Genomic DNA, 19003 nt, shown 5'->3' with positions numbered 1-19003 from the left:
CTTCTTCTGGGTGCAAATGTCTGCCACCACCTGATGCAACAACCTGAGCTTCCTGACATGTCAAGGAATCTCAGCCTGTACATCCTGTGTCACGGGTAGTGCCTCCTGCGAGCTGCAGCTCTCTGCCATTCCCCTCCCTGCTGTTCAGCTGCAGGTCTCTGAACAGTAGGCTGCTGCTGGTGCTACTACTGGTGTGGATATTGCCTCCTGCAAGCTTGTCCTCTCTGCTGCTACACATCTCTGTGCTGACCACCCACAGGTCTCTCCACAGCAGGCTGCTGCTGCTGCTGATGGTCATCTTGCTCATCATCTGAGGTCCAATCTAAGGCAGCCAAGGTGCCACCCATCCTGATCTGAGTCTCAATACCTCCAAAGTGTAGAGACCAACCCCTCAACATAAGTACTGTGAACAAAAGCTTTCCTCGTGGTAGGTAAGAAAAAGCAACTGTGAGCAGAGTATTTTTTTTAAATTTGTTTATGGGATGTGGACGTCACTTGCAAGGCCAGCATTTTTTGCCCATCCCCAATTGCCCTTGAGAAAGTGGTGGTGAGCCGCCTTCTTGAACCGCTGTAGTCCGTGTGGTGAAGGTACTCCCACAGTGCTGTTAGGGAGGGAGTTCCAGGATTTTGACCCAGCGATGATGAAGGAACAGCGATATATTTCCAAGTCGGGATGGTGTGTGACTTGGAGGGGAACTTGGAGTTGATTGTGGTAGAGGTCGCAGGTTTGGGAGGTGCTGTTGAAGAAGCCTTGGCGAGTTGCTGCAGTGCATCTTGTAAATGGTACACACTGCCGTCACGGTACGCCGGTGGTGGAGGGAGTGAATGTTTAAGGTGGTGGATGGGGTGCCAATCAAGCGGGCTGCTTTGTCCTGGATGGTGTCGAGCTTCTTGAGTATTGTTGGAGCTGCACTCATCCAGGCAAGTATTTATTGCAGTATTTGCTTGGCTTTTAATGAGCCCCTCAACTGCCGTTGTGGTTTCCATGCCGAGTTTCAGGAAGTCCAGGAAAGCAGTGGATGCGCTGTTAAATTCGAATGTCGGTTGTCAAATCGGGACAATGGAGCAATTAACATATTTAAATTGGTAACCAGTCTCTCCGGAGAGGATTACGCACAACCAGCTGATCGCGCCCGTGTTAAACCCGGAAGTAGTGCTTTGGAGCCGGCTTGCGGACACAGGCGTAATTTCGGCCACTTTAACCCCCACCCGCACCTAAACCCACTTTAACCCCCACCCGCACCTAAACCCACTTTAACCCCCACCCGCACCTAAACCCACTTTAACCCCCACCCGCACCTAAACCCACTTTAACCCCCACCTGCACCTAAACCCACTTTAACCCCCACCCACACCTAAACCCACTTTAACCCCCACCCGCACCTAAACCCACTTTAACCCCCACCCACACCTAAACCCACTTTAACCCCCACCCGCACCTAAACCCACTTTAACCCCCACCTGCACCTAAACCCACTTTAACCCCCACCCACACCTAAACCCACTTTAACCCCCACCCACACCTAAACCCACTTTAACCCCCACCCGCACCTAAACCCACTTTAACCCCCACCCGCACCTAAACCCACTTTAACCCCCACCCACACCTAAACCCACTTTAACCCCCACCCACACCTAAACCCACTTTAACCCCCACCCACACCTAAACCCACTTTAACCCCCACCCACACCTAAACCCACTTTAACCCCCACCCGCACCTAAACCCACTTTAACCCCCACCCACACCTAAACCCACTTTAACCCCCACCTGCACCTAAACCCACTTTAACCCCCACCCACACCTAAACCCACTTTAACCCCCACCCGCACCTAAACCCACTTTAACCCCCACCCGCACCTAAACACACTTTAACCCCCACCCGCACCTAAACCCACTTTAACCCCCACCCGCACCTAAACCCACTTTAACCCCCACCCGCACCTAAACCCACTTTAACCCCCACCCACACCTAAACCCACTTTAACCCCCACCCACACCTAAACCCACTTTAACCCCCACCCACACCTAAACCCACTTTAACCCCCACCCACACCTAAACCCACTTTAACCCCCACCCGCACCTAAACCCACTTTAACCCCCACCCACACCTAAACCCACTTTAACCCCCACCCGCACCTAAACCCACTTTAACCCCCACCCACACCTAAACCCACTTTAACCCCCACCCACACCTAAACCCACTTTAACCCCCACCCACACCTAAACCCACTTTAACCCCCACCCACACCTAAACCCACTTTAACCCCCACCTGCACCTAAACCCACTTTAACCCCCACCCACACCTAAACCCACTTTAACCCCCACCTGCACCTAAACCCACTTTAACCCCCACCCGCACCTAAACCCACTTTAACCCCCACCCACACCTAAACCCACTTTAACCCCCACCCACACCTAAACCCACTTTAACCCCCACCCACACCTAAACCCACTTTAACCCCCACCTGCACCTAAACCCACTTTAACCCCCACCCACACCTAAACCCACTTTAACCCCCACCCGCACCTAAACCCACTTTAACCCCCACCCACACCTAAACCCACTTTAACCCCCACCTGCACCTAAACCCACTTTAACCCCCACCCACACCTAAACCCACTTTAACCCCCACCCGCACCTAAACCCACTTTAACCCCCACCCGCACCTAAACCCACTTTAACCCCCACCCACACCTAAACCCACTTTAACCCCCACCTGCACCTAAACCCACTTTAACCCCCACCCACACCTAAACCCACTTTAACCCCCACCCACACCTAAACCCACTTTAACCCCCACCCGCACCTAAACCCACTTTAACCCCCACCCACACCTAAACCCACTTTAACCCCCACCCGCACCTAAACCCACTTTAACCCCCACCCACACCTAAACCCACTTTAACCCCCACCTGCACCTAAACCCACTTTAACCCCCACCCACACCTAAACCCACTTTAACCCCCACCCGCACCTAAACCCACTTTAACCCCCACCTGCACCTAAACCCACTTTAACCCCCACCCACACCTAAACACACTTTAACCCCCACCCACACCTAAACCCACTTTAACCCCCACCCACACCTAAACCCACTTTAACCCCCACCCACACCTAAACCCACTTTAACCCCCACCCGCACCTAAACCCACTTTAACCCCCACCCACACCTAAACCCACTTTAACCCCCACCCACACCTAAACCCACGTGCTGATCCACATTAAAATTCCCACCATTGCCTCAATACATTTTTTAAAATCAAAGCGGGATCCATGACACCAGTTTAAGCAACGCAGTTGAATTCTGATTTGGTGAAAGTCTGTTAGAATAATAAAAAAGTTACTTAAAAATAATGTATGAGCAAAGCCTATGTTTTCCTATAGACACAGAGATTACAGATATGCCTGAAACACTCAAAGATGTGAGCAGTTTACTGATATCATTAACATCACAGGATTTGAATATTCCTTATACTTCAGATCCTCATCTTCCATCATCGACGGACCACCGACCTCCTCACAACAGCTCAGGAGTATCACCTGGAGACAATACCGCCACACCGCCATTGACAAAAGACACCTCGCAATCCCTGACGCCACCTACAGAGTTCTCGACAGAAAGAAGGCCCACTCCACCCGGGTCCACCGTGGCAGAGTCCGCTGAACCCATAAATCAATTAACGGGTTCCCCATACGTACCAACAGCTGTTATGCTGCCAGCCGCCGACCTGATTCATTCTGGTGGGGGTGAGTTGGATGGTGAGACCGACACCATTCCCGTTGAGGTGCACACAACTGCTGCTCCCCACGACTCCAATAATGAAACTACAGACTTTGAAACAGGAGAGGAAGATGTTGGAGGTAAATTTGATATTGTGGATACATTGAGTGTGGCCCCCACAGATGTACTGTCTGGAAGTAAGCCGAGCCTCCCCTCCACCGCATCTTCTTCCCCTCTGAAGTATTTAACAACAAGCTCTTTGATGCCTGTTCCACCTAAAGAACTGGTGGTGTTCTTCAGCTTACGAGTCACTAACATGATGTTTTCCGATGACCTTTTCAATAAGAGTTCCCCGGAATACAGGACACTGGAACAGCAGTTCCTTCAACTGGTGAGTGGACGGCTTTGCAGTGTTTGGAATAATTCGCTCCTCCAATGTTTCGTTCTATATTCACAGGAGCCAGAGGGATATATATGTGTTACATAACAATATGTTAGGAATTAGAAATTTATAATAATGTATAAACTAATAGGCTAGGTTAGGAAATTGGCTGAGCAGCAGGAGACAGAGAGCAGGGATAATATTGGGAAGGTACTCTAATTGGCAGGATGTGACTAGTGGTGTCCCGCAGGGGTCTGTGTTGGGGCCTCAACTATTCTCCGTATTTATTAACGACTTAGATGATGGCATAGAAGTCATGTATCCAAATTTGCCGATGACACAAAGATAGGTGGCATAGTAGGCAGTGTAGATGAAAGTATAAAATTACAAAGAGATATTGATAGATTAAGTGAATGGACAAAACTGTGGCAAATGGATTTCAATGTAAGCAAATGTCAGGTCATCCACTTTGGACCTAAAAAGGATAGAACGGGGTACTTTCTAAATGGTAAAAAGCTAAAAACAGTGGATGTCCAAAGAGACTTAGGGTCCAGGTACACAGATCATTAAAATGTCATGAACAGGTACAGAAAATAATCAAAACAGCTAATGGAATGCTGGCCTTTATATCTAGAGGACTACAGTACAAGAGGGTAGAAGTTATGCTGCAACTATACAAAACCCTGGTTAGACCACACCTGGAGCACTGTGAGCAGTTCTGGAAACCACACCTTAGGAAGGATATATTGGCCTTGGAGGGAGTGCAGCCTAGGTTTACCAGAATGATACCCGGACTCCAAGGGTTAAGTTATGAGGAGAGATTAACACAAATTAGGGTTGTATTCCCTAGAATTTAGAAGGTTAAGGGGTGATCTGATCGAAGTTTTCAAGATATTAAGGGGAACAGATAGGGTCGATAGAGAAACTATTTCCACTGGTTGGGGATTCTAGAACTAGGGGGCATAGTCTAAAAATTAGAACCAGACCTTTCAGGAGTGAAATTAAGAAACACTTCTACACACAAAGGGTGGTAGAAATTTGTAACTCTCTTCCGCAAATGGCAATTGATGCTAGATCAATTGTTAATTTTAAATCTGAGATTGATAGATTTTTGATAACCAAAGGTATTAAGGGATATGGGCCAAAGGCGGGTATATGGAGTTAGGTTGCAGATCAGCCGTGATCTCATTGAATGGCGGAGCAGGCTCGGGGGGGTTGAATGGCCTACTCCTGTTCCTAGGTTCCTATTATATATCGCTCCCAATTTTCATTTCCATTATCATCCATTTTACACCAGTGCAAAAGTTAGAATTATCCTCCCCCCCTTCAAAACTAACCGGTGCAAAATGGTTGCGTCTATACACTGGTCCTGGAGTATTATATGTAGTCAGAGGTGGCTGTGAGTCAGTGAAGACATTGTAACGTGTGCAGGGAATTATACTTCGAAATTTTGAAAATTATATCCCTGCCGCCCCCTCCCTTCACCCCACCATTGATGTCTGTGCTTTTAACCACCCCACACTCTAGAGTTCCCTCCTTAAACCCTTCCTGATCTCTCCTCCTTGAAACCCACCTCTTTGACCAGGCTTCGATCGCCCCTGCTAATCCGTCCATCTTTGGCTCGTTGTCCATTTTTAAAAATTACGCCTCTGTGAAGCTCCTTGGGGCATTTCTCTATGATATACAAATGCATGGCGTTATAAGCTGTGCACATACACATCGTAAGGTACAGCTCCTGCAGCTTTCCACCTCCAATGTCAGATGGCCCATTGTCTAATAGCAGTGGCTCCCTGCCCGTGTACTCACCTCCCCCGAAGTGCTGGCAGAGACTTTAATGGATGGAAACAAACAGAAAAAAACATTCAGAAATATCAGGGATTAAACCAGTTGTGCATTTGAGTGAGTGGTGATGATCTAAAGCCAGCTCGGGACCCCGTACACATCTATAATGCTCCTGCGGTGTATTATTCTGTGGATACTTTCATGCCCCTGGGATCACATGGGCCAGGCGAACCAATCAAAGAAGGGAATCCCCCTTCATACTTTTGACAGGTCCGTATGGACAGAACTGTCAAAAGTATGAATGGGGATCATATTTAAAAACACACTAAAACATTTTTTAAATTAATTACATAATTAAAATTAATTAAAATTCCATTTAATTAAAAAAAAATTTAAACAATTATTTTTTGGGGAAAAAATTTAATGTTTTTACGGCGCTAAAAATAAACTTAACTCATTTATAAATTAAAAATACTCTTCAAAAAGGTATCAAATTTAATTTTTCTATTTTTCAACACTCAAGCTTGTAAAAGTAGGTCTTACACACGCTTTTACCAGGCGTAAGAATTCTAGGGCCTCTCGGCGGGCAGAAGTTGTGCAGAAAGAGCAACTCTCCACCCGCTGGGGCACTTTTCCAGGGCAGGCGGATGATCTGTCAAGAGGATTCTTCACAGATCGCAAGTGCCGGGTTTCTGCGCAAGGGCTTTGCGTGCCTGAAACCGGCACATGCGCGGCCCCTACGGGCACATACGCACCTCGTACACACCCGTGGGGGTCGGAAAATCTGGTCCAAGGTCAACAAGACTAATCTAGTGGCGGGATATATCCCAAAGGGATTTGATTATAAATCAGTCAGATAATTTAAATCTGCATAAACTGGTTATTAGTAAGGCCAAATTTTAAATATGTGCTAGTTTTGGGCAACCTAAATTCAAAAGAATATTTATGCAACAAGGGTGGATTCAGGAGTTAAAGCTCAAGTTTTACAGAGAACTGAATGCATTTTTAATGGAGAAAAGAAGATTGGGAAGGAACATACGCTTGGTCTTTGAAATGTAGAAAGGCATGAATATAATATAAATGTAATAAGGTAGGAGGCGCAAAGCTGCAGGAAGCCAGCTCCAGGGACGTTATTTAAAGGCATCCGCATTAATCACTCGCAGCTGTCAGGGCAGGTTACTTTCAGTTGTCTTGTCAGGTTCAGCCAATGGATCACTTTGTATGAGTAATTTCAAGCTTCTTTTTATCAGCAGTCTTCTGGCAAGTACAAAGTGCCTACGTTTATTGTTCAAAGATTCAAACTGCTACACTTGGCAGCATTAATGGTGTTATACTAGCTTGCCATCTCACCCTCCAGGATCTACAGCGGAGGGAGCGTAGGCATCCAGAAGTACAGGAACATGTGTACAGAGGGATGAGGAGGGACATCAGGGCTCTCACCAGGAGGCCTTACTCTCCGAGGGTATTCTGACAGCACTTCTCCTACCTTCAAGTAAGCGAGGAGATGTGTATTAGACAGCTCCGCATCACCAAGGTGGTGGTCACAGAACTCTGCCACCTCCTCCAAACAGACCTCCAGCCTCAGACCAGGATGACTTAAACCCCAGATCCCTTTTGCTCACCACATGCCCATCATGCCATCCCTGTCTCACGCCATATCACAGCGTCCTCCTGGACACAAAGGTGAAATGAGAGAGACAACAAAACATTGCAAACTCCATGAATAAATTTATGCATAAACATATCACACATATCACAATCATTCTAATAACTAATGACCCTTGTGCCTGCCATAGTTGAATAGCTGTCATTGTGTGCAAGGTGTGAGATGTGGGTGTGAGTGTTAGTAGGTAGAGATTGTTGGTGGGTGAGTGCTGGGGTTGGGGTGCTTTGGGCAGTGTGTGAAGCTTGTGGTACAGATGATGGTATGTAGCATTTGTTGAAGCCCTCAATCACCCTGACCACCCGACTGAGGTGAATCTGCCATGAGCACACCTGCTTCAGTCCTTTGGCTCATTCTCCTTGTTGTGCTTCTCCTTGCTGAGGCAGCTGCACAGCCAGCAATGCTGACAATGAGGTGCTGCAGTATCAATGAACCTCCCCTTTAAGAATTGGGAAAGCCTGTGGCAAGGATGAATTGAGATTAGACTGCACCCGCTATTGGTCCACCTTTTGAATGTAACACCACTGAGCTAGGCCTTTAAGACTTGAATTAGCACTCCAATCATTTCTTTGAGCAGTGAGAATGGATTTTGCGTGCAGTCTAAAGCATTAGCGCCTGGGGCTTATTCTCAAACTTTTCTAAAGATACCGCCCATTCGTGGGCTATAATGAATTTATAGCCCATAATCTTTATAGGCCTCTAGTCACGCACACTGTCCTAGATGATTCATTATATCCTGATAACAGTTGAAGACCCACAGAAATGAGGTTGTTCCTATAAAACTACCAGGTGGCCAACTTGTTTACCATCTAGGCATGTAACTAATCATTGTCCCATTTCCTCATCTCAAGACTGTCTTGTTTCACAATGTGCTGACAAAAAGAAGACAACGGGCAGGAACACCTCCTACACTTTCAGCAGAAGCTAAACAGCACAGTCAGCTAAACCGTACCCCGACACCTTAAACCCTAAAGCATCCTGGGAATGAACAACTTTAACCATTTCATTATTTCTAACTACAGTACATAGCCACAAGCCATTTATAAGTAAAAATAAAGCAAAATCCTTAATCATATGAGATTAAACCTAATCCTAATCCTACGTATATAAGTATACATGAATAGAATATCTTACATTAGGGACTAGCTGGAGTGCCCGGCGGTGCCGAGGGTTTTTTGAGGGCATGTTGTTGTTGGAAGAGAGAGAGAGAGAGACTGGGGGGAGAAGAGAGAGACTGGGGGGAGGAGAGAGAGACGGGGGGGGTGGGGGGGAAGAGAGAGAGAGAGAGACTGCTGGATTTAGTTCGGGATTAGCCTGGAGAGAGAGGGGGTAGGAGCGTCTCAGGCCTGGCCCGATCGACCCCTGCGAAGGAAGGAAGAAGGCGGGCTCTCCCTCCCTCTCCCACCCCCTCACTCTTTCCCTCCCTCACCCTCTCTCTCTCCCTCCCCCTGTCTCTCCCTGCTTTATTCTCTCTCCCTCCCTCCCTCCCCTCTCCTCACCCCTCTCCCTCCCTCCTCCCCCTCCCCCTGTCTCTCCCTCCTTTCCGGTACCAGAACGGAGTTAGCCCAACATTGGGAGGCCGGGTGCCCATCGCTCCGAAGCGAGCCCGGGGTTCCTCACCGGCCTGTGGACCCAGTTGGCCGGGCGGCAGACGAACGCCTTTTGCTGTGGTGGGGGGGGAGAGAGAGATGCCGCCGCTCACCTGCTTGCTTCCCTCTTCCCCCGAGCTTTCGGGCTGCGCGGGGGAGAGTGAGATGCCGCCGCTCACCTGCTCGCTTCCCTCTTCCCCCAGGCTTTCGGGCTGCGCGGGGAAGAGAGAGAGAGACTTGGGGGGGGGGAAAAGAGTGAGACGCCGCCGGTTGCCGGGGTAACCCTCCTCCCTCCCCCCACCTCCTGAGTGGCTACAGGCTGTGAGAGAGGCCCGGGCCGGTTGCCGGGGAAAATCTTCTTCCCCCCCACCCCCGCCCTCCTGAGGGGCTACAGGCTGTGAAAGAGGCCCAGGCCCAGTTGCCGGCGAAACCCTTCCCCACCTCAACTCGCTCCCAAAATCCCCTCCACACACACACACAAAGAGGGAAAAATAAATCAAGAGTTAGGAATCAAGATGGCCGCCACTCACCTCAGCTCAGAAGGATTAGGCCCGCCCACACACACAATGAAACGCCCCCCATGACACACCGATTGGTCAACCATCAGGTTAATCCCCTGTACGATTGGTCAACCATCACGTCACTCAACGCTAATGAGCGGAATGTTGCTGTTTTTTGAATCTTTTTTGTATACTGTCTGAACAATTTTTGTCTGACCAAAAAGTAAATATGCCTACTAGACTCCCCTAATGATAAGCTTTCTTTTGATATAACATATGTGTAGGTACACTCTATAACTTTTGATTGTATAGCCAGACAGACAGACAGACAAACAGATAAGATATAAGATAAGAAGATTAGGAAAGGTTTCCCCTCATAGATTGGTAAATACATGAAAAGGGTTTCCAATCAATACAATGAAAATCATAGAACATAAGAAATAGGGGCAGGAGTAGGCCATTTCGCCCTTCGAGCCTGCTCCGCCATTCAATGAGATCATGGCTGATCTTCTACCTCACTCCACTTTCCTGCACTATCCCCATATCCCTCAATTCCCTTAATATTCAAAAATCTATCGATCTCTATCTTGAATATACTCAACGACTGAGCCTCCACAGCTCTCTGGGGAAGAGAATTCCAAAGATTCACCACCCTCTGAGTGAAGAAATGTCTTCTCATCTCAGTTCTAAATGGTTGACCCCTTATTTTGAGACTGTGACCCCTGGTTCTAGACTCTCCAGCCAGGGGAAACACCCTCCCTGCATTTACCCTGTCAAGCCCTGTAAGAATGTTGTATGTTTCAATGGGATCACCTCTCATTCTTCTAAGCTGTAAGAGAATATAGGCCTAGTCCACTCAATTGGCTGAGGGGAGACTTAATTGAGGTGTATAAAATTATGAGGGGCCTAGATAGAGTGGATAGGAAGGACCCATTTCCTTTAGAGGTCAATAACCAGGGGGCACAGATTTAAAGTCATTGGTAGATACATTAGAGGGGCGTTGAGGAGAACTTTTTTTCACCCAGATGGTGGTGGGGGTCTGGAACTCACTGCCTGAAAGGGTGGTAGAGGCAGAAACGCTCATCATATTTAAAAAGTGCTTGGATATGCACTTGAAGTGCCGAGACCTACAAGGCTACGGACCAAGAGCTGGAAAGTGGGATTAGGCTGACTAGCTCTATTTTGGCCGGCACTGACACGATGGGCTGAATGGCCTCCTTCTGTGCCGTAAATTTCTATGATTATGGGCTGAAGTCTCTGGAGTGGAACTTGAACCCATATCCTTCTGACTCCGAGGCAAGAGTGCAAGGGGACAGCATATTTAAATGGCCTGGCATTGACAGCGTGCCCTCCTCTGCCGGAGGGAACAGAGCCCCACAGCACGTGGCAGCCCCAGGGAACATCATTTAAACAGTGTCCTTTTCTCTGTTATGTTGCTTTCCCTATACTCAGTGACAGCAACACTGGACCTTATAACATTTAAATCCCATGAGGCCCAGTGAGTGCAGTAATGACAGGATTTCGGAAGTTGAACGCCATCCTCCTCACAACTTACATTCCCACCCAGCTTTGTATCATCAGCAAACTTGGATATATTACATTTGGTCCCCGCATCCAAATCATTGATGTAGATTGTGAATAGCTGAGGCCCAAGCACTGATCCTTGCGGTACCCCACTAGTTACAGCCTGCCAACCTAAAGATGACCCGTTTATTCCCACTCTCTGTTCCCTGTCCGTTAACCAATCCTCAATCCATGCTAGTATATTACCGCCAATCCCAGGAGCCCTAATTTTGTTCAATAACCTCTTGTGTGGCACCTTATCGAATGCTTTCTGAAAATCCAAATACACCACATCCACTGGTTCCCCCTTATCTATTCTGCTAGTTACAACCTCAAAAAACTCTAACAGATTTGTCAAACACGATTTCCCTTTCATATATCCGTGCTGACTCTGCCCAATCCTATTATTATTTTCTAAGTGCCCTGTTACCACATCCTTATTAATAGATTCTAGCATTTTCCCTACTACTGATGTCAGGCTAACTGGTCTGTAGTTCCCTGTTTTCTCTCCCTCCTTTTTAAATAGTGGGGTTACATTTGCTACCTTCCAATCCATGGGAACTGTTCTAGAATCAATTGAATTTTGGAAAACGACAACCAATGCATCCATTATCTCTATAGCCACCTCTTTCACCTCTATAGCCATCAGGTCCAGGGGATTTATTGGCTTTCAGTCCCATTAATTTCTCCAGTACTATTTTTTTTACTAATACTAATTTCTTTCAGTTCCCCATTCTCGCTAGACCCTTGGAACTTCACTATTTCCAGGAAGTTTATGCGTCTTCTTCCGTGAAGACAGACACAAAGGGTGCGATTTTCCCATTGGAGGTGGGTTGGAGGCGGGTTCTGAACTTGAGTATATAAGATTGAGGGGTGATCTAATTGAGGTGTTTAAAATGATTCGATAGGATCGATAGAGAGAAACTATTTCCTCTGGTGGGGGTGTCCAGAACAAGGGGGCATAACCTTATAATTAGAGCTAGGCTGTTCAGGGGTGATGTCAGGAGGCACTTCTTCACACAAAGGGTAATGGAAATCTGGAACTCTCCCCCCCAAAAGACTGTGGATGCTGGATCAATTAAAACTTTCAAGACTGAGATCATTAGATTTTTGTTAGGTTAGGGTATGGAGGGATATGGAGCAAAGGTAGGTAAATGAAGTTGAGGTACAGAACAGCCATGTTCTAACTGAATGGCGGAACAGGCTCGAGTGGTGAATAGCCTACTCCTGCTCTTATGAAAGATTCTTGGATCAGGAAGAAATACCTGATTTCCACTGTATTGAAGTTATATATGTGGTTATTCATGTTCCTCAGTAGATTAAATAAATTGGGGAGATTATGTGAGAGTGCACGTGAAGGAACCATCACAAGTGTTCTAATCTCTGTGCTCTATGTGCAATCCGGCTACAAGCACATTTATTACAAGTCAGAAGTTTGTTTCTTATCTAAGCACGTCCTTCTCTATGCAGATCCGGTTATATGTAACCTTTCAACTGCCTCAACCAATTGTATAGAACAGGTTTCCAGTTAGTGCAGTTATCCTATAAACTGTGAGAAGCGTTGGTCACTTTTGAACAGTTGGAAAAGGAAGCATTAACTTCACACGACTGGGGCCCTAAATTTGAGTCCTGTGGTTACCAATAGTTGTGTTGGATATATTTAGCTCCTAACTATCTTACGGAGGGCAATATAGACCAGCTGGGGATAAGATGGTACCCTGGGTCTGAATCCCTCTCTCAACAAATCTGGGACATAGTCAGACAACCTGGGCATGAAACCAGGGAGGGGGGTGGGTGCTGTTAAAATAAGGGCAGCGACTTATCCCCAGATCCCGTTGCCTTCCTGTCATGTCCTGATGTTAACCTACTCTTTTGAGCAGGCAAGTAGGACACCCGCATAAAGGCAGCGGGGTCCTTCTTTAATAGTGCAAATGGGGACCCGGTTGCAATATTCGTCAGAGGCCTGAGCGGGGGAGCAATGACGCCTTCCCCGTCAGGCTATACCTGCTGGGAGGGGCTGTTGCGTTCGTGCAATAATAAGAAAAGGACTGCAGAGAACGGTACAACAGGTGTTTACTCAACGTGGTTCAAACTGCAACTGAAACAACAGATTACTACTCAGCGTTACATACAGGTATGGTCACTGCCGGTACTACAGCATACATGAGCTGTAGAAAGTAGTTCCCCCCTTAAAGGTACACACATTACAATTCCTCCCCTTTTAGATTAACAGTACCATAACACTCATTTAACAATTAAATATCAAACTAATTACAATTAATACTTTTAACATGCAACATTAGCTGAAAATAGTCTATTTATAAATTCAGTCCTTGGGGAGGCTTCCTGATCCTTTCTGGATAGCGCCTTTCCCGAGTGTCTTGCTCTTGGTTCGGAGGCGATTCTGGCCCCCTGTCGTCGGTTGGTTCATCAGCTTCCGATGCTACTGTTTCTGGGGTAGATGCGACCTGTACGTCGGGTTCATCACCAGGTACGTATGGGCAAGGCATGGGGTTGACTTGTTCCTGTGACTCTAGGATCTGGTCAGCATGGCGTCTCACGATGCTCTCCCCAACGTCCACTGTGTACATTAGTGGGCCCTGCCGTGTGCATATCGTTCCTGGCTGCCATTTTTCTGTTCGGTAGTCGCGGGCCAAGACTGGTTGCCCTACATTGAATCTCCTTGTTGGCTTCTCATGGATGTGCTGGAATTGCTTACTCTCAACATCTCTTCGTACGTATGGTCTGAGCAAATCCAGGCGAGATCTTAACTTTTGGTTAAAGAACATCATGGCTGGGGCCTGGTTGGTGACTGCATGTGTCGCATTCCGGTAGGTGAACAGGAAATTGTCCACCTTGTGCTGCAGCGGAATGTTGTCATCGTACATAGCCTTTATTGCCTTCTTAAAGGTTTGTACGAACCTCTCAGCCAATCCATTTGTGGCTGGATGATACGGGGCGGATGTGTAATGCCTTACCCCATTCTTTTTCAAGAACCTCCGGAACTCTTCGGACACAAACTGTTGTCCGTTGTCGGAACAAATCTGTTCTGGCAAGCCGTTCCTGGCAAAAATGGTCCATAGGACTGCAATAGTTTTCTCCGTGGTGGTGGAGGACATTTTGATGACCTCAGGCCATTTTGAGTGCGCATCCACGGCTATTAAAAACATCGAGTCTATGAATGGACCAGCAAAATCAATATGCACCCATTGCCATGGAGATGAGGGCCACTCCCATGGGTGTAGAGGGGCCTGTGGTGGTGCATTTTGGACTTTCTGGCATCCTGAGCAACTCTTGGTCAGGTCCTCGATTTGTTTATCGATTCCCGGCCACCACACATAAGCCCTGGCTAGGCTTTTCATTTTTACCCCTCCCAGATGACCCTCATGAAGCTCATTGAGCACTCTATCCCTTAACTTGGGTGGAATTACCACTCGGGATCCACACATCAAGGTCCCCCGGCACAGTGACAGCTGTTCTCTCCTTGTCGAGAATGCTGGCAACAGTGAGTCGCCATATGCTGGTCATCCCTTCACCGTCAAATCATATACCCGAGACAGTGTCGGGTCATTTCGGGTTTCCTTTTCGATACAAGCGTTAGTTACCAGTAGGTATTCAACTATAGTCGAATGGAATATTTCGACAGGATCCACTGCTGGTGCTTCCTCCACAGTAAGCAGTGGCAGGCGTGATAGCCCATTTTTTTTTGCCAGTTGATATGCCCTTTTTTTTGATTTTATGCTGTCCCTAATTTCCCTCGTTATCCACGGTTGAGTCACCTTTTTAGGTTTATTTTTATGCCAAACCGGTATAAACATGTTCTGGAATTCTTCCATTCTATCTTTGAATGCTTGCCATTGTCTCTCCACTGTCAATCCCCCCAGAAACACCACCCAATCAATCTTACCCAATTCCCGTCTCATACCCTCGTAATTCCCTTTATTTAAGTTCGGAGCGGGTGCAGAGCATTCTGAAGGGGGAGGGGGATCAGCCAGTTGTCGTGGTACATGTAGGTACCAACGATGTAGGTAAAAAGAGGGAGGAGGTCCTACAAGCTGAATTTAGGGAGTTAGGAGCTAAATTGAAAAGTAGGACCTCAAAGGTAGTAATCTCTGGATTGCTACCAGTGCCACGAGCTAATAAGTTTAGAGAGAGTAAGATAGATAAGCTAAATACGTGGCTTGAGCAGTGGTGCAAGGGAGAGGGATTTAAATTCTTGAGGCATTGGAACCAGTTCTTGGGGAGGAGTGACCTGTACCAAGGGGACGGTCTACACCTGAACTGTGAGGGAGCCGATGTCCTCGGGGTAATATTTTCTAGGGCGGTTCGGGAGGATTTAAACTAATTTGGCAGGGGGATGGGAACCTAGGTAGTGGAAAAGAGGGAAGTCATATGAAGTCAGAAATAGATGGTAGAAAGGTGAGAAGCAATAAGCAAAGGAGAGAAACACAAAGGGCCAAACTAATTCATAATGAGAGTGTGAAAAAAGCAAGCCTGAAGGCTTTGTATCTTAATGCTAGAAGCATTAGGAACAAGGTGGATGAATTAGTTGTGGAAATAGAGGTAAACAAGTATGATTTGATTGGGATTACAGAAACGTGGCTGCAGGGTGGGCAAGGCTGGGAACTTAACATCCAGGGATATACAATATTTAGGAAGGATCGGCAAAAAGGTAGGGGAGGTGGGGTAGCATTGCTGGTAAAGGAGGGGATTAATGCAATGGAAAGGAAGGATATTAACTCGGATGAAACGGAATCTGTATGGGTAGAAATGAGAAATAGCAAGGGGAGGAAAACGTTAGTGGGTGTGATATATAGGCCTCCAAATAGTAATATGGAGGTGAGGGAAGGCATAAAAAGGGAAATTAGAGAAGCGTGCGATAAGAGCACAGCTGTCATCATGGGTGACTTTAATTTACATATTGATTGGACTACCCAAATTAGTAAAAATTCTGAGGAGGAGGAATTCCTGGAATGTTTTCGGGACGGTTATCTGGACCAATATGTCGAGGAGCCGACTCGAGATCAGGCCATTTTAGACTGGGTATTGTGCAATGAGAAGGGACTTATCAGCAATCTTCTTGTACGAGGCCCCTTGGGTCAGAGCGATCATAATATGATCGAGCTCTCAGTCGAGATGGAGAGTGAGGAAATTGAATCAGAGACTAAGGTCCAGAACTTAAATAAAGGGAATTACGAGGGTATGAGACGGGAATTGGGTAAGATTGATTGGGTGGTGTTTCTGGGGGGATTGACAGTGGAGAGACAATGGCAAGCATTCAAAGATAGAATGGAAGAATTCCAGAACATGTTTATACCGGTTTGGCATAAAAATAAACCTAAAAAGGTGACTCAACCGTGGATAACGAGGGAAATTAGGGACAGCATAAAATCAAAAAAAAGGGCATATCAACTGGCAAAAAAAAAGCACCAGACCGGAAGATTGGGGGCAGTACAAGATACAGCAAAAGAGGACAAAGGGATTAATCAGGAAGGGGAAAATAGAATACGAAAGTAAACTTGCAGCAAACATAAAGACAGACTGCAAAAGCTTTTATCGGTATATCAGGAGGAAAAGACTGGTAAAATCCCAAGTCGGTCCCTTGCAGTCCGATTCGGGAGAATATATAATGGAGAATAAGGAAATGGCAGACCAATTAAACTCATACTTTGGTTCTGTATTCACAAAGGAGGACACAAATAACCTCCCAGGAATATCGGCAAACATAGGGACTAATGAGAGGGAGGAGCTGACAGAAATTAGTATCTCTAGGGATATGGTGTTGGGTAAGTTGAGGGGACTGAAGGCCGACAAATCCCCGGGGCCTGATAAACTACATCCTAGGGTACTTAAGGAGGTGGCCCTGGAGATAGCAGATGCTCTAAGGATCATCTTCCGGAACTCCATTGACTCGGGAACAGTACCCGTGGATTGGAGGGTAGCTAATGTTACCCCAATATTTAAAAAGGGGGGTAGAGAGAAAGCAGGGAATTATAGACCAGTAAGCCTTACATCGGTTGTGGGCAAAATGCTAGAGTCCATTATTAAGGATAAAATAGCGGAGCACTTGACAAATGGGGAAAGGATCGGACAGAGTCAACATGGATTTACAAAGGGTAAATCGTGTTTGACTAATCTGCTGGAATTTTTTGAGGAAGTAACTGGTAAAATAGATGGGGGAGAGCCAGTGGATGTGGTGTACCTTGACTTCCAGAAAGCCTTCGATAAGGTTCCACACAAAAGATTATCATGCAAAATTAAGGCTCATGGGATTGGGGGCAAAGTATTAACGTGGATAGAGAACTGGCTGGCGGATAGAAAACAGAGAGTTGGAATAAACGGCTCGTTTTCGGAGTGGCAGGCAGTGACCAGCGGGGTGCCGCAAGGATCTGTCCTGGGACCCCAGCTGTTCACAATATATATAAATGATCTGGATCAGGGAATTGGATGCAATATTTCCAAATTCGCTGACGACACTAAACTAGGAGGAGGGGTGGGCTCTGATGAGGATGTCAGGAGGCTACAGTGCGATTTGGACAGGTTGGGGGAATGGGCGGATACGTGGCAGATGCACTATAATGTGGATAAATGCGAGGTTATCCACTTTGGGGGTAAAAACAGGAGGGTAGATTATTATCTAAATGGCAATAGATTGGGAGATGGGGAAGTGCAGAGGGACCTGGGTGTTCTTGTGCACCAGTCACTGAAGGAGAGCATGCAGGTGCAACAGGCGATCAAGAAGGCAAATGGTATGTTGGCCTTCATATCAAGGGGGTTCGAGTATAGGAATAGGGATACCTTACTACAGCTGTACAAGGTGCTGGTGAGACCGCATCTGGAGTATTGTGTACAGTTTTGGTCGCCCCATCTGCGGAAGGATGTTCTTGCCATGGAAAGAGTGCAACGGCGATTCACCAGGCTGATACCTGGAATGGCGGGAATGACCTACGAAGAGAGATTAAATAGTTTGGGCTTGTACTCACTGGAGTTTAGAAGATTGAGAGGGGATCTCATCGAAACATATAAAATTATGGCAGGCCTGGACAGGCTGAATTCAGAGAGAATGTTTCCAATGGCCGGGGAGCACAGAACCAGGGGCCACAGTCTAAAAATAGCGGGCAAATCATTTAAAACAGAGATGAGGAAGAATTTCTTCACTCAAAGAGTGGTGAGCCTGTGGAATTCCCTGCCACAGAGGGCTGTGAAGGCTAATTCAATAAATATTTTCAAGAGAGAATTGGATATATTTCTGAAGGCTAAGGGGATTAAGGGTTACGGAGAAAAGGCGGGGACGGGGTACTGAACTGGTAAGATCAGCTATGATCTCATTGAATGGCGGAGCAGGCTCGAAGGGCCGAATGGCCTACTCCTGTTCCTATCTCTATGTTTCTATGTTTCAGCATTTCCATGCTGTTTCGTGCCCTTTTATTCAATCTCATAGTGGTGCGCCCTAGAAAAAGTGACCATCTTTGTAGTCGTTGCGCAGTCATCACCGGAACGCCCTTCTTCGGATTAAAAATGGAGACAAGAGGCTGGTGATCAGTCAGCAAGGTGAATTTCTGCCTGTGCAGATAGTGATTGAACTTTTTCACTCCCCACACTAGGCTGAGTGCCTCCCTGTCAATCTGGGCGTAGTTACGCTCGGCTGAGGTTAGTGATCGTGACGCAAAGGCTATTGGCCTCTCTGAGCCGTCCGAGAATTTGTGCGACAGCACCACTCCAATGCCGTAGGGTGACGCATCACAAGCAAACCAAATTGGTAACGCTGGGTTGTAATGGGCCAATACCTCTTTCGATG

At 46.9% G+C, this 19003-nt stretch overlaps 1 protein-coding gene across 2 annotated transcripts in view; it reads left to right on the top strand.

Moving 5' to 3' along the window:
• The window catches only part of impg1a (interphotoreceptor matrix proteoglycan 1a), a 228407-nt gene that overhangs the window by 164681 nt on the left and 44723 nt on the right, over nucleotides 1–19003 (top strand). For both annotated transcript variants that reach the window (XM_085982056.1, XM_085982057.1), the window contains exon 12: nucleotides 3486–4117. In XM_085982056.1, the coding sequence (XP_085838182.1) occupies nucleotides 3486–4117 (632 nt within the window). The remainder of the gene's footprint in view (nucleotides 1–3485; nucleotides 4118–19003) is intronic.

Source organism: Somniosus microcephalus, chromosome 3 (genome assembly GCF_052327205.1).
Source record: "Somniosus microcephalus isolate GS21.2 chromosome 3, FLI_Smic_1.0, whole genome shotgun sequence".
Lineage (NCBI taxonomy): Eukaryota > Metazoa > Chordata > Chondrichthyes > Squaliformes > Somniosidae > Somniosus > Somniosus microcephalus.
This window is presented reverse-complemented; position numbering and strand designations above follow the sequence as displayed.